Source organism: Hemiscyllium ocellatum, chromosome 8, assembly GCF_020745735.1.
Source record: "Hemiscyllium ocellatum isolate sHemOce1 chromosome 8, sHemOce1.pat.X.cur, whole genome shotgun sequence".
NCBI classification, from domain to species: Eukaryota; Metazoa; Chordata; class Chondrichthyes; order Orectolobiformes; family Hemiscylliidae; genus Hemiscyllium; species Hemiscyllium ocellatum.
Genome location: NC_083408.1, coordinates 89,822,283 through 89,838,739, shown reverse-complemented (window position 1 = coordinate 89,838,739; position 16,457 = coordinate 89,822,283). Strand labels below are relative to the sequence as shown.

The 16,457-nt window shown below is 38.5% G+C and overlaps 1 protein-coding gene across 2 annotated transcripts in view; it reads left to right on the top strand.

The window, feature by feature from the left end:
* Positions 1-16,457, top strand: part of atxn3 (ataxin 3) — a 71,336-nt gene that overhangs the window by 41,232 nt on the left and 13,647 nt on the right. The window contains exons 9-11 of one of the 2 annotated variants that reach the window (XM_060829345.1): positions 6,337-6,469; positions 9,319-9,392; positions 11,223-14,525. In XM_060829345.1, coding sequence (XP_060685328.1) covers positions 6,337-6,469; positions 9,319-9,392; positions 11,223-11,314 — 299 coding nt within the window. In that variant the 3' untranslated portion in view covers positions 11,315-14,525. Of the gene's footprint in view, positions 1-6,336; positions 6,470-9,318; positions 9,393-11,222; positions 14,526-16,457 lie in introns of those variants that run through there. The other variant, XM_060829346.1, reaches the window with a different exon arrangement.

Sequence of the window (16,457 nt, the reverse complement as noted above, 5' to 3'; positions counted from 1 at the left end):
GTAGTTAGGAAGCAAGCCTTAAATGTCGGACAGATTTGTCACAGCTGCAGTTGTGAGAGGCTGCACCTGAAATGCTGTGTGCAGTTTTGATGTCCTTGCTTAAAAAGCAATATAATTGTATTGGAATTAATCAATCGCTTGATTGATTCTACCGAGGAAGAGGTTGCTTTAGGCGGAATGGTTGAGCAGATTGGCACTATGCTCAATGGAGTTGAGAAGAAAGAGAGCTGATCCTATTGAAGTTTAGAATTTTGAGGCAACTTGATAGAGTGGATGTTGGCGGATGTTTTAACTTGTGACTAGTCTAAAACAAGGGAACATAGCTTATGGGTAAGGTTTTTCCCAATTAGGACGGAAATAATGAAATTTTAATGTCAGAAATTTTTTAGATTTTGAATTCTCCTGTGAACAATGACAGTTGGATTACTGAATATATTCAAAGCCTAGTTGGATTTAGGATCTAGGGGAGTCCAGGGTTATGGTGAATAGGTGGGAAATTAGAGTTGCAACCACAAATGAATGGTGGAGAAAGCTTGATGGCCTACTTGTGTTTTTTTTTATAATCTTACAAGAAATTGAGAGGCAAAGATAATACCAAGAATTAACCTGCGGAATACCACTTGTTTCATTTTTAAAACCTTCCACAAATTATACTGTACTTAGTGATTATACTACAGAAACAACGGCAATGCAAATAGATAATGTTAATAAAAAGATAACTTTTTTCTTCTGGTTTTACGTTGAGCTTTGGAATGCTGTAAGGATTAAACTTACTTCATTGGAACATGATTAAAAGAACATAATCTGAACTCACGAGTCGTGAGTTCATGGAATGCCCTGCCAGTAGCAGTGGTGGACTCTCCCTCTTTATGGGCATTTAAACAGGCATTGGTTAGGCATATGGAGGATAGTGGACTAGTGTAGGTTAGGTGGGCTTGGATCGGCACAACATCGAGGGCCAAAGGGCCTGTACTGCGCTGTATTTTTCTATGTTCTATGTAAAACTGATGAGATTGCTGCTGTGTAGCATTTTGTGGTTATAAATTGAGCAAGCCAAAGTAGAAGGCATGATTTCAAAATGGCAAAAACCAAGATCCACATATTGTTCCTCTTTCAGTGCTGCATTTTACCATCCTCTTGTGAAAGAAGTGATTCTCTTCTGAGAAGCTGTATTTTCCTATATGGCCATCTTTGGTGTTTTTTTGAAAGTGATATTGTCTCACAAGCTGTTTATAAGCTGTTGTGTCTCAGCTGTTCTTCAGCCAATCTGAATCCTGTCCTCTTCTGGTGTAATCTCACTCTAACCTGCTGCAAGGTTTGATCCCTGGCTGATTATTTTTTGTCCCTCTTTTGGGTGAGCAGCTTTCAAGCTATTTATTGAATTGTACACCTTTAGTGCTTCCTTTCCCGGATTGAAGTGAGCCAATCCAATACTTACTAAGGGTCTAACTTGTATCCTTCCTGATTAGATTAGATTTGTTCTTCAGGGCACCCCAATGATTGCAGACTCCGCCAAATAAATTGATAGTTTATTCTTTACTCATTCTTAGTTCCAACATTAAATACGATATGAACGGTAGCATAAATTCACCATTAGCATTATCTATTGTAGTCCTGTATCTTTGTGTATGAACACTGGAACCTCTCTCCAGTTGCTTCCGGAAACATTTTCATTCCTGTCCAACAGGAAAATGTCCTTCCCTGGTTTCTGTCTCATTTGTCAGTCCAGCTTGCCAACACAGTCGTAAAATTTCCTGTAATTTACCCAATAACAAAGCAACCAGGCTCGATAGGTCAACAGGCCTTTTGGGATTCCTGTATATCTCGTCTCAACAGTTCCACACTCTCTCTTTCTGTCTAATTTTCAACTTTGGTCACTTTTTAAATGTACATTTCCTACTTTTCTCCTATTTGAATTTCTGTGGTGTGCACAATCTGTGATCAGAAAGATGGATACCCAGTGGAGGCTGTATCAAATAGATGGTCAATTTTAGTTCAGTTTCCTCAGGAGTGAGGTTGTAGTTTTATTTTGCTATAATTTTCTAATTACTAAATTCAGTTGGAATTGTGATGAGGCCTTTTCTGTAATGGATGCATTAATGTGCAAAATAGGAAGTCCACCTATTATTGTATGAAGTTTACAAATAATATTTTTAAGCAATGACAGGATGAAGTGTTTTGGAACAAAACTCTTGGACTTTTAAACTTATTTCTTCATTCAGATGTTTCAGAACCAGCAAAAGAAAAGTACAATGAAAAAGAAATTAGATTTGTTGTTTTAAAAGTGGATTGAATGTTCAGAGAATACTTGTTAATGAGTTGTATTAATTACTGACATCAAAGGAAGATGTTCAATGATCTGGTTGGCATGGTATAAACAACAGGTCCCAAAGGGAGAATATTATAGAGTAATTACACCCCTTAAGGTATTAGAAGATAAATTGTTTAAGAAGGCATATCGGATACTTGCCTTTATTAGTCAAAGCATAGAGTTTAAGAGTTGGGGAGTTGTGCTGGAACTGTATGAAATGTTGTTCGGCCTCAGTCAGAGTATTGAGTGCTGTTCTGAAATCTACATTATAGGTGGGGTATGATAATACTGGAGAAGGTTCAGAAAGGATTTACCAGGATGTTGCCTGGGCTAGAGGGTTTCAGTTATAAAGAGATATTTGACAGACTAGGGTCATTTTTCCTTAGAGTAGAGGAGATTGAAAGGGGACATGATTGAAATGTATGAAATAATGAGGGGCATAGCTAGGGTAGAAAAGAAGAGACCTTCCCCTTGGTCGAGATTCAAAGTGTGCAGATTTTAAAGTAAGGGGCCAAAGGTTTAGAGGAGATTTTCATCCAGAAGGCATTGGGAATCTGGAACTCACTGCCTGCAAGGGCAGTAGAGATGGAAGCTCTCGGAACATTTAAGAAGAATTTAAATGTGCACTTTCAATGTCAAGGCATGCAATGTTGTGGACCAAGAACTGGAAAATGAGATTAAAATAGTTAGGTGGCTGTTTTTGACTGTCACTGATGCAACAGGCCAAAAGACCTTGTGTTCTGTAGGTCTCTATGACTTTTAAATCAGATGGCCCATTTGGCCTGATTCTACAGTTCTGTAGTTAGTTAAATACTTTGTTATGAGTCGTGCTCTGGTAGTTCATTGAATGTTGGAGAATTAATTGATTATTTATTGTGGAAATGTCATATAATATGCTACTTAACTGCATAAATTAAGACAATTTCAGACAAAACCCAAGACAATTGCATATTTAATTAATAATACTATTAGATTTAAAATAGTGATGGAAAAGGATAGACCAGATCTAAAAGTTGAAGTTCTAAATTGGTGAAAGGCCAATTTTGACGGTATTAGGCAAGAATTTTCAAAAGCTGATTGGGGGCAGATGTTCGCAGGTAAAGGGACGGCTGGAAAATGGGAAGCCTTCAGAAATGAGATAATGAGAATCCAGGGACAGTATATTCCTGTCAGGGTGAAAGGAAAGGCTGGTAGGTATAGGGAATGCTGGATGACTAAAGAAATTGAGGGTTTGGTTAAGAAAGAAAAGGAAGCATATGTCAGGTATAGACAGGATAGATCAAGTGAATCCTTATAGTATAAAGGCAGTAAGGAGTATACTTAAGCGGGAAATCAGGAGGACAAAAAGGGGACATGAGGTAGCTTTGGCAAATAGAATTAAGGAGAAGCCAAAGGGTTTTTACAAATACATTGAGGACAAAAGGGTAACTAGAGAAAGAATAGGGCCCCATAAAGATCAGCAAGGCAGCCTTTGAGTGGAGCCACAGAAAATGGGGGAGATAATAAAAGAGTATTTTGTCTCATTATTTACAGTGGAGAAGGACATGGAAGATATAGAATGTAGGGAAATTGATGGTGACATCTTGAAAAATGTCCGTATTGCAGAGGAGGAAGTGCTGGTTGTCTTGTAACGCGTAAAGATGGATAAATCCCCAGGACCTGATCATGTGTACCCTAGAAGTCTGTGGAAGCTAGAGAAGTGATTGCTGGGCCTCTCGCTAAGATATTTGTTTCATTGATAGTCACAGGTGAGGTACTGGAAGACTGGAGGTTGGCTAACGTGGTGCCACTGGTTAAGAATGGTGGTAAAGACAAGCCAGGGAATTATAGACCAGTGAGCTGACATCAGTAGTGGGCAGGTTGTTGGAGGGAATCCTAAGGGACAGGATGTACATGTATTTGGAAAGGCAAGGATTGATTAGGATTAGTCAACGTGGCTTTGTGCGTGGGAAATCATGTCTCACAAACTTGATTGAGTTTTTTGAATAAGTAACAAAGAGGATTGATGAGGGCAGAGCGCTAGATGTGATCTTAATGCTTTTCAGTCAGGAGTTTGACAGAGTTCTCCATGGGGGACTGGTTAGCAAGGTTAGATCTCATGGAATACGGGGAGAACTAGCAATCTGCATACAGCACTGGCTCAGAGATAGAAGACAGAGGGTGGTGGTGGAGGGTTGTTTTTCAGACTGGCAGCCTGTGACCATCAGAGTGCCACATGGATCGCTGCTGGGTCCTCTACTTTTTGTCATTTATATAAATAATTTGGATGTGAGCATAAGGGGTACAGTTAGTAAGTTTGCAGATGACACCAAAATTGGAGGTGTAGTGGACAGCGAAGAAGGTTACCTCAGATTACAACAGGATCTTGATCAGATGGGCCAGTGGACTGAGAAATGGCAGATGGAGTTTAATTCAGATAAATGTGAGGTGCTGCATTTTGGGAAAGCAAATCTTATCAGAACTTATATACTTAATGGTAAGGTCCTAGGGAGTGTTGCTGAACAAGGAGGTCTTTGAGTGCAGGTTCATAGCTCCTTGAAAGTAGAGACACAGGTAGATAGGATAGCGAAGAAGGCGTTTGATATGGTTTCCTTCATTGGTCAGAGTATTGAGTACAGGAATTGGGAGGTCATGTTGCAGCTGTACAGGACATTGGTTAGGCCACTGTTGGAATATTGCATACAGTTCTGGTCTTCTTCCTAACGGAACGATGTTGTGAAACTTGAAAGGGTTCAGAAAAGATTTACAAGAATGTTGCCAGGGTTGGAGGATTTGAGCTATAAGGAGAGGCTGAACAGGCTGGGACTGTTTTCCCTGGAGCGTCGGAATCTGAGGGGTGACCTTATAGAGGTTTACAAAATTATGAGGGGCATGGAAAGCATGGGGTCGGGGAGTCCAGAACAAGAAGGCATAGGTTTAGGGTGAGAGGGGGAAGATATAAAAGAGACCTAAGAGGGAACTTTTTCATACAGGGTGGTACGTGTATGGAATGAGCTGCCAGACTGATACAATTGCAACATTTAAGAGGCATTTGGATGGGTATATGAATAGGAAGGATTCGGAGGTATATGGGCCGGGTGCTGGCAGTTGGGACTCGATTGGATTGGGATGTCTGGTTGGCATGGACAGGTTGGACCCAAGAGTCTGTTTCCATGCTGTACATCTCTATGACTCTATGACTGATCTGAGCCAAGGAAGTGATTATTTGCTGAAATAGCTGTCTAAGCTCGAAAGGTAGGTTGCAATCTAGTCACCTGTGCTGCAATGTACATTGTGAATAATGGCTGTGGTTAGATATGGATTTGACCGTGATGCTGCGCTCACATTTGATACTTGCTATCAGGCTTGCCCACCACTGCAGGGTTCATTTACAGGAATGAAAGATAACGAGGTGGAATGGAATATATCTTTTTGTACTTGGACTAGCGAAGATAATCTTTCTAATAAATTTAAAAGAAGAACTTCACCCTCCAAGCATTAACTAGGTATTCATATGTATCATGATTGTGAAATCATGCTCTTATACCGTTATAGTCACTTAAGTTATTACTTTCATTGCTAATGATCAGATCTGGGGATGTCAGGAGGCTAGTAAGAGCACCAAGCCTCCTAATCTAGATTGCTGTAGCGTTTTTAGTAAAGCACTAGTACCAGGAAACATGGCTTTACCAGTATGTTGTGCTGTACAATTCTTTGTACCATGATCTTCAACATGGAAAATTCCCATACCTGATGTTGAATATCAAACACAATACTATTTTTTCCAATGGGAGCGAGTGGTTAGATGTATACACCCTGCCACATCTCTCAATAGTAGTCTGTGTTGCATGTGCCATGTACCAATCCATCCTTTCCCTTGTTGCAGAGGGGCAGAGATCAGCTCAAGCGATTTGGAGCAGCATTCTGTAATGGGAAGAAATACCCCTGTAGGCTTGATTGATCCTCATGTCCTGATTGAAATGTCATATTTTCAGCATTTGAAATTATGATGTTTTAGTAATGTAATTTTGTTAATTAATTTTTAGGTTTTAAGCAAGGGACAGAAAATTCTGAAGTGTCCTCATCTTGGAATGATGTTGCACAATCTTCAAGAGCCAATCAAATGGAAACTCCAACAGCAGAGGAGCTACGAAGACATAGACAAGCGTACTTTGAGAGGCAAGCAGACCACAGACTTATACTGCTGCAAAATTTCATTTAGTTTCCATGATGTGTGACTTTGTCTCTTTTAAGGACTATGTTTCTTTGCGCTTGCGCGGTATTAAGACATATTCAGATTTCTTCATTAATTTTTAAATTTGGCTTTGCAAACATTTTTCATTGATTAACGTTTGTGTTCATCATAGCAAGGAATATTGAAGTGAGAATTAGGATTTCTATATATCCAACAGTGTCAGTTTTGAGCCTTTACAGTCAGATATATGCCAGTCAGCTACAGCTTCAAGGCTTTTTGCTTGCTCACAATATCTCTGTTAGGTTCAATGACATTTGAGCACCAAAGCTGTGGAGGAAAAGTTTCTGGAAAATCGTTGGGATGGTTTTCTAGAAAAACATGTTGAACTGGAAAATGAACTATTTTGGATCTAATAATATGTAATGGAAACATGGTTAACTAATCTCTTGTTGCAAAAGAATCTTCAGGGATGAGTGACCACCAAATGATAGAATTTTACATTGTTTGAAAGTGAGGTAGTTCATTCTGAACAAGTGTGTTTAATTTCATTGAGAAATTATGAAAGCATGAGACACAAGTTCGCTGAGCTGGGTTGGAAAAATATACGAAAAGGCATGACTGTACATCGGCAATGGATAATCTCTGAAGAATCATTACATGACTTACAGCAACTATATTCATTCAAGGTGCAAAATCTCTAAAAATAGTCAATCAAACATCGCTGAAAATAGAAGTGAATGATTGTTTAAGATTTTTCTTAAAAAGGCTTATAAAGCAGCCAGAAGTTATCATAAATCTAAGGATTCAGACGTTTTCAGCTTACAGCGAAGGAAGACCAGAAACTGATTGGGAAAGGAGCAATAAAATGTGGGTACAATCTAGCAAAAATCATTAAAATGGATTGTAAAAACTTCTACAAGTACAGAATAAGGAAACGCTTGTCTAAAATAAACGTGGGTCTATTAAAAGCAGAGTCAGAATTTTTAGTAGGAAGTAGAGAATTGGCAGAGAAAGTAAATGATATTTTGTGTTTCTGTGCTCACTGAAGAAGTGACTAGGGAGAGTGAAAAATTGAAGGAAATTAGTACTAGTAAGAAGATTGTACTAATGAAATGACTGCAGGTGAAACTTGATAAGTCCACAAGGTCTGATAGTCTACATCTCAGTATTGAGGGACATGTGAATAAGGTAATTGATACGTTGGTAATTATCTTCCTAAATTCCACAAATTCTGGGATGATTTCTGCAGATTGAAAGCTTGCAAATATCACCCAACCCTCCTTAAGGAATGAGCAAATGGAAAAACAGGAAACTACAGGCCTGTCTAGTTCAGCCATTTCATGTTCAATTCCCAGTTCTCCATATTCCTTATAATTCATCTTCCAACATAATTGCTCACCTCCATTCCTAATTTACTTTGATTTCTTTTGGTTTCACCCTTCACCCAGTTCCTCTGTAAAAAAAAAATGTTTTCAGGTCTTACTTTCAGTCAACTTTATCTGATTTCAAATATACGATTATAAATTCCCTTTAGTGTTTTAAATTTTTCAATTTTTTAACACTTAACTTCCTCACTGGCCAAAAATATTATGCACTGCCTTTGCTCTCATAGTTAACTCCCTCATTTCAGTATCATCTTGAAATTGTTGCTGAGTTTTGTTCAATCTTTAGTTTAAGTTTATCTTAAAGTGTCATGCCAAACATTGGCCATGTTCTTCCGTATGAAGCCTAACCAATGCAATAATACTTGATGACTTTGACATTTTATTGGTTTTTTTTGATGAAGCTTAGCATTCCTTTTGGGCTTTTCATCACCTTTGCACTTGCCAGCTTGATTTAATGACTTCTGTACCTGTGTTCCTAGATCTCTGCATCCATCTACTCTTGCCATGATTACATTACACTATACCTACAGCAATAGTATCTCTGACGAGACCTAGGCAGCATTCAGGCTTGGGCTAATAAGTGACAAGTAACATTGACCAGGCAATGGCCAGGCACCATCTCCAAAAATGGAGAATATAACTGAATACTTCCTTGATGTTCAGTGTCATCATTAAAAATGAATATTCCATCATAAACATAATGGGGGTTTACCATTGACCAGAACATTAACTGGACCAGGCATATATTATTGTGACTATATTACACCTGCAAATTCCCATCCAAATCTCACACCATTCCAAATTGAAAGTGTATCAGTACCCCTTCACTGTTGTTGAATCAAAAGTCCCCAAATTCTCTCATAATGGTGCTGTTAATGATATACACCAGATGGACTGAAGCGGTTCAAGAAAGCAGCTCAGCACTATATTGACATCACTACATGCATACCATGAAGGAGTATAACAAAAATAAGTAACATAAATGAAAGCTTCCACTTAGAAGTGTTCTTGTTTTGTGAACCAATTGCTTTGGAATGAGAGATGATCATTTCATTAGTATGACTTCCATAGAATCCAGTTGCCTTGAATAAGTTGACTTTAAGAACTGAGTGCATGCAACATATTAAATGCTCTGTGGAAAAAGAAGCAATATTCTCTAGTGTCCTGATCAAAAGGCAAAACTCTTCTCCTAACCCATTTCTGCAATGATCTGATGTAAAATAGATAGTGATCTTCAAATGAATAGTGACATTCCTTAAGAATATCCTTACATTCTTGAACCCTTTTTTGGAGTTCAGCACGTAAATATACCACATCTTGCAAGTTCAAATTTTAGTTAGTGTTGTTCACAATTATTTTAACTACATAGAAATGCCAGACTACATATTCAAAAAAAGCAGTGAACCTACTGTGTAATTATATAATGCTTACATGTTTGTTTCCACCAGAAAACAGCGAGTACAACCAGAAGTTTCAGATCAATCAGAAAAACAAAGTTGTTCAATACTGAAGACCAATTCAGGTAAAATTCCTGATCTGTTCATCCTGTTGAACTGACAACACAGTGTAAAATATGTCAGTTATATACTGTTTAACCATTAAGCTTTGCTTTTTGTAAAGCCTGTAATCCCTCTTAATAAAATCTTGCATGTAAGAATTGTATCATAAGCAGTTGCTGCATAGCCAAGACCTGGGTTTACATATAGGCACACACTGACAAGTATTTTTAAAAATTTGTCCATGGGATGAACCCACCTCATGCTAGGCCAACATTTACAGTTCATTCCTAAGGAAAGTAAAGTAGTTGCACCTTCTTAAACCTTTGCAAACTTTGGGGTACATCGACACCCACAGTTCCCTTAAGAAAGGAGTTCCGGGATTTTTGCTGAGTGACAGGGAGGAATAGGGATCTACTTCCAAGTCGGAATTGTGAGAGGTTTGGAGGGGAACTTGCAGATGGTGGCATTCCAATGCATTTAGTATCCTTGTCTTTCTTGGTGGTAGAGGTCACGAGTTGGGAAGGTGCTGAATAAGGGAGTTTGCTGAGTTGCTGCAGTACGTCACTGTTGCCATTGCATGCCATGGTGAAGGGAGTAAATGTTGAAGGTGACAGATGGGTTGCCGATCAAAGCAGGCTTCTTCATCCAAGATGATGTCAAGCTTCATGAATGTTGTTGGAGTTGCACTCATCCAAGCAAGTAGACAGTGGAAAGGCACTGGGGCAACAGAAGATGAATTACTTGCTGGAGGAATCCTAACCTCTGACTTGCTATTGTTACCACAGTGTTTGTATGGCAGATCTAGTTACGTTTCTGGACAATGGAAACCACTGGGAGGTTTGGGATTTAGCATTGATAATGCATTAGACATTAAAGGGAGATGGCTAGATCTTGTTGGAGGTAGCCATTGCCCAGCATTGTGTTGCAGAAATGTTACTTGCCACATATCACTCAAGCTGGGATGTTCCTGCACATGAACACATACTGTTTCAGTATCTGACATAATAGTTTTCTGAATACGAAAGACATTCTTCACATTGATGTTCCCTTCCATTGTGTTGTGTGGCACTTCCTCTGTGCTAAAGTTTCAAATGTATCTAGCAAATCAAAACTGAGCACCCATGAGGTACTGTGGACCATCAGTAGCAGCAAAATTTATTCAACTACGATCTGTAATCTCACGGCCAACAATATACTTGCCTCTACCATTATTATCAAGGAAGATGATTAACCCTGGTGTAATGAGTGCAATAGGGAATGCCAGGAGCAGCGTAAGACCTATATAAATTTGAGGTAAAGCAACAACACAGAGGTACTTGCATATCAAACAACAGATATGGCATGCCTTGAAGGTATCATCATTCCGACAATCAAATGATGATTGCACAATGTTCACAATTGATGATTGATACCTCAGTTACTGAAGCAATATATGGAAATATGCAGCAAGAGCTGGACAAGTCCAGACTTGGCTGATAAGTGGCAAGTAACCTTCACACCACACAAGAGCCAGACAATGACTATATCCAAGAAGATAGAATATAACTACGGGCCCCTGACATTCAATGGCATTACCATCACTGAATTCTTCCAGTACCAATATCCTGGAGTTGCCATTGACTAGAAACTGAACTGGACTAGCCACATTAATGCCATACCTACAAGAGCAAGTTAAAGGCTAGGAATTTTGGAGTAATTATCTTGTCTCCAGATTCCCCAAAGCTTGTTCGCTATCTACAATGCACAAATCAGGTAAGTGATGGAATATTCCCTACTTGCCTGGATTGGTGCAGATCTCTTCCTTGGTTCTAAATATTTATTAGTCTGTGATCTTTTTTTACTCCACTTCACAGCTGGCATGACTGAACAAGAACTGCCTCAAGCAGATGGGCTGAAGTCGTTAGAAGCTGGTGCCAATGATGATTCAAAAGGGGAAGGAAGTTAATGTGAAAACTAAATACCAGCAATAACTCTTTCCCATTGCTGATCCATATGTGCAGCATTCCACCTTTACTTCAGCCACAAAGACAAATATGTGTGTTTTCACAGAGAGCAAAAGGTTATTTTCACTCTTAATGCAAAGAACTTTTGTGGTTGTCTTGTGGGATAATTTGTAGTTAAAAGAAAATGCAAGATTTTCTCTTTCTTAACTTCAATTGTAGCACCTTATCTTCTGAAAAACCCTCTTCATGCACAATCTAATTAAGAAAATTACAGGGAAGAAATTCAAGATTTCGTAACCAATTTAAAAAAAAAACGTTTTTGGTATTTTCTGATCTACCAATGATGGGACCTAAGAAGGCAAATGCTCAAGTGTTTACTTTTTGAAAACATACTTTAACTCTCTTAACTATAGCTTATATTCAAATCAGGTTCAATTAAAACATTGAACGTATCAAGAGAGATGATATGCAGCACGCAGTTGAGCTTTGTGGCATTTTGTGACGCTTGAAAGTTGGTAGATCTGTTTTTATCTTTGAATTTTGACCTTGTCTTCGTGTTTAATTGTTCTAACACAAAGTTCCTGTTATGTTGAATGTTTATTGCAGAGCCATGCAGATATTTGCTTTTAAAGTCTTTTGTACTTGAACCTGTTCCCTGTATTTTGAGAAGATCATACCAGGGAACATAAATGTATAAAATGGAGTTCCAAGAGTTAGGTAAAATTACACTTGAGTAGTCTGTGATAGGTCAGCTTCATCTTTTAAAGCAAAATGCGGGTTCATATCATAATTTTCACTGGGAAATGTAAAGGAGTAAATGGGAGCTGTGTGTGCTTTGCAGATTGTTTGCTGTATTCCTGATTACATAATATAAACAAAGTCAAAATTGCTGTGTATTGAGATTTTTTGTTGCTTACACTACATAATAATGTCTTTATGAAGTTAATGAGTTAGGATGGGCCAAGTTTAAAAACAAGATAACGTGTCTTTTCTTTGGCATGCTTTAAAAGTCTTAACCTTCAGATTAAAGTGGCTATTTGTCCATAGCTCAAACATAGGCCCTCAGTGTAATACTGTAGTTCCTGCAGCTTAGTACAGGACCAACGAATCAAGGTTCCAAGCCTGCTATGGCAGGTTTTAAAGTTTCAGTCAATAAGTCAGATAAGAAGTGAGAATGAAGAATGATGGATAGGGTGAATAGCCAAGATCTTTTTCCTAGGGTGGAGGAGTCAAAAACTAGAGGATATAGGTTTAAGCTCAGAGTGAAAAGATTTTAAAAATACCTGAGAGGTAGATGGTGCATGTATGGAATGAATTGCTAGAGGAAATGATGGAGGCTGGTAGAATTACAGCATTTAAAAGGCATCTGGATAGGTATATGAATCGAAAGGGTTTAGAAGGATATGGACCAAATGCTGGCAAATGGAACTAGGTCAGATTGGGATGTCTGGTCGGCATGGATGAGTTGGACCAAAGGTTCTACATCTGTCCAGTATGAGTCTATGTCTCTGTAATTGACCATGACATTTCTGTCATTTAAAAAAAAACGTAACTAGTTTTCACTAATGAAATTTTGGGAAATGAACTACCTTCCTGCAGTCCTAGGCTCTTTACTTTCAGGGCAACAAAGGTGTGTAATAAATGCAGGCATGTCTTTGCTGCCCATGCCCAAGCACATATTTTAACTTGTTAAGTACATTATTTTTAAGTGCAAATTTGAGCAAAGAATGACAGCATTTTTATTGCATTTCTTTGTTTCTGTCTTTGCTCAAATATTTTGTCTTGAGAATGACTGAAAAAAGATTTTTGTCAAATCTTCATCTTACACTCAGGACAATTCATGAGAGTAAGGAAAGCTACCATTTATACTGAAGCGGGGAGCTTGCTGATGCATTGGTAATTGGGCTGCATTGGGAGAGGCTTTGGCATAGGGCAGGCACTTATTAGTTATGTGACAGCCGTTTGCTGCACTGTCTTGACCAATGTCCTGCTCAGAGTCATTCTTCCTGGCTTAAAATTTCAGTTGAATTAGTATTCTTGTGAAATATCCTGATGAGTGCAAGATGAAAAGCTTTGACAAACTGGCTTTTTTCAGCAATACTCTAGTTCAGTACCAACAATCTATTTCATTTAAGCAAGACTACAGTTTTGCAGCTACTGGCAATAATTCAGCATTATGGTTTGAATGGTACTCCTCTCATACTCTAAACAGTGCATTCTAACATTTGGAGGGTGAAGTGAAGCAAGGTGGCAATGTAGAGTCAGACTGAAATATCTGCATCGAAAGAAACACACAGAAACCTATGATTAGGCTAAGGAGGGACTACCCATTTTTGCTGTCTTCAGTTATTTAACTTGGAAACACTGAGACTAATTAGATCAGTTGATTCATCTCAATTTGAATGGCAAAGGCCAGGAATGGAATGTCAAAGCTTCCTACTTTGTGCTAGAGTGCTATATCTTGCAATACCTTTAACTATTGGGTTACCACAAAGATTAGTATTTTCATTTAAGCAAGAGACAAATTTGTCAGGCATTTCTGTAAAATAGTGTCTTGACTAGAATCAGTCCTTGGACTGAGAAGAGTAGCCTGATCGCAGTTGGTTTGACAGTGAGCACAGTCATTGATCGCCAAGTACTTGAAGGAGTAGGAGGAAAAAGCAAACCAAGTCCAACTTGTGCTCTGGTGAAACAGCCCATTGATGCTCAAGTGTCAAGGCTTATGGGAACAATAGATTCTTATGTAAGGAATGAGAAGGTGACTCGTGCCTGTGGAACATATCTCAGTTATATTTAATGCTTTCGAGAGAAGAAAGCATTGAGCAGAAAATGAAAACCAGAACTTGTATCTGTTTGCAACTGTGTTTTTAACAATGTTGCCTCCAACATTGAAACTACCATAATCTCTAGTATGTTATATTTTGAAAAAGATGTGGCAATGTTTTAAGTATTTGTTATAACTGTTGCAATATTTTTATGTTGTATTTACTAAAGTTTGAATTTAATTTCTGTCTAAAACGTTGCCTGCAGGAATAAAATTCAGCTTCTTTAAAATAGTAAAGAACTTTGTAAGAAACAAGAGTCACTTACTATCTTGTTTGACTTTACCAAGGAGGCAGATGACGTAATATACGATTAATTGTGCTTTGCAATGCTTTTTGCGTGTGCACACTGGAGATAAGATGTGTTGTTCTCTAAAATAGTAACCTTGTTGCTGTGTATCAAATAAAGTTTCATTTTTGGAACTAAGCATACGTGTTTTATTTGACGCTACGTAGAGAACTGAATGATTCCTTTTCTGTTTAGTCAGGAAGTGAGATGACGTGATGAAGTGATAAGTATTTCCAGCATATTTGCAGGCATTTACTGGTTAAGTGCTCAATTCTGTCTTTTGGAGATAATGAATCATTTGAATCTTAACTGTCTGGCGTACTGAGACAATTTGTAAAAGCTGTAAATAGAATTAGCTAACAGAAAACCGAGAGAACCAGATTTTAAACATAAGCAAAACAAATAAAAATTGAATAAAGTTGGAAGCGCATGAAAAGCATTATCTCTCTCCTTTTTAATAAATCAAAATATAATTGTGCAAATCCTAAAAAAAAACTAACTACAATGAGGTGTTATATCTTGTGATTAATACTGAAATTTGCAGTCATTTTAGGGTAAGAGGGGAAACATTTAAAAGGGATCTAAGTGCAACTTTTTCACGCAGAGGATGGTGTGTGTGTGTGGAATGAGCTGTGAGAGGAAGTGGTGGAGGTTGGTCCAATTACAACATTTGAAAGGCATCTGGATGAGTATATGAATAGGAAGGGTTTAGAGGGATATGGGCCAAGTGCTAGCAAATGTGACAAGATTAGTTTGAGATATCTGGACAGCTTGGATGAGTTGGACTGAAGGGTCTGTTTCCGTGCTGTCAATCTCTGTGACTCTATTTGTGTTTGCAAGTCCTTTTTTTAAAAATGTGTCTTGCAGTCTATCTCCATTCTAAAAGATGTCTCTGATAACTTTGTGCAAGTTATCCACTTAACAGTTTACTAGATATTTTTAATCTGAACATTTTAATGTTGTAACACTTGTATGTGGTGCTAAGCTCAGAATCATGGGTTTAGTGATGGCCTCATTCAAACAGATATTTTGTTTCCGCAAGTTTGGATGTGACATACATTTGACTTGCATCCACCTGCTGTGGATTGCAATTCAACAAATGGCACCATAAATCTCATCATCAAGATGATCTTTTAGAATTTCATGCTACTTTTTCCTGGTCCAACTGTCACTTCACATTCTTGAACCTTCCATCTGTGCCAATTAAACAACTGATATTCCAGTTATCATGCAAGTGTTCTTACCTGCTTTTTAACTTCTACTGAATCTTGTAAGTACATTTTGGTTCAACAAGGCTTTTTTGTCTGCCTTAAAAATTCTGCCACTTACATAGTTGACAGAGTACAATAAAGAGGTCTAGCTTATTATGTCTGTTTCAGGTCTGCAATAAAGCTATCCATTAATCCCACCTTTTGTTCTTTCTCCAGAATGTTGCTCTTTTCCCTTTAAGTATTTATCAAATTTTCTATTGAATGCTCCTGTTGAATCTGCTTGCATTGTCCTTTTCAAATTGTGTTCCAGATTTCAACTTACTTTAGTCATAGAGTGCTACAGCACAGAGACAGGCCCTTTGGCCCAAAATTGCCCATGCTGACCAAAATGTCCGTCCATGCTCACCCCATTTCCCTGCACTTGGCTCATATCCGTTTAATCCCTTCCTATCCATGTATTGGCCAAATGCCTTTCAAATGTTGTTAATGTGCCTGCCTCAACCACTTCTGCTGGCAGAGTCAGAAAATGAGCAGCTGGAGAAGCACAGCAAGTCAGGCAGCATCCAAGGAACAGGAGAATCAATGTCTCAGGCATAAGCATTATCAGGAATGTGGAGGGGGAAGGTCTGAGAGATAAATCGTGGGTGGAGTGGGGGGGGATAGGGATGGGGGTGGGGGAAGTGGTTAGCTGGAATGGCAATAGGTGAATGCAGGTGGCGGATAATAGTGATAGGTTGGTGGGGTGAGTAGAATGGATTGTTGGGAAGGAAGATAGGCAGGATAGATCAAGTGAGTGGTGCTTAATTGGAGGGTTCAATCTGGG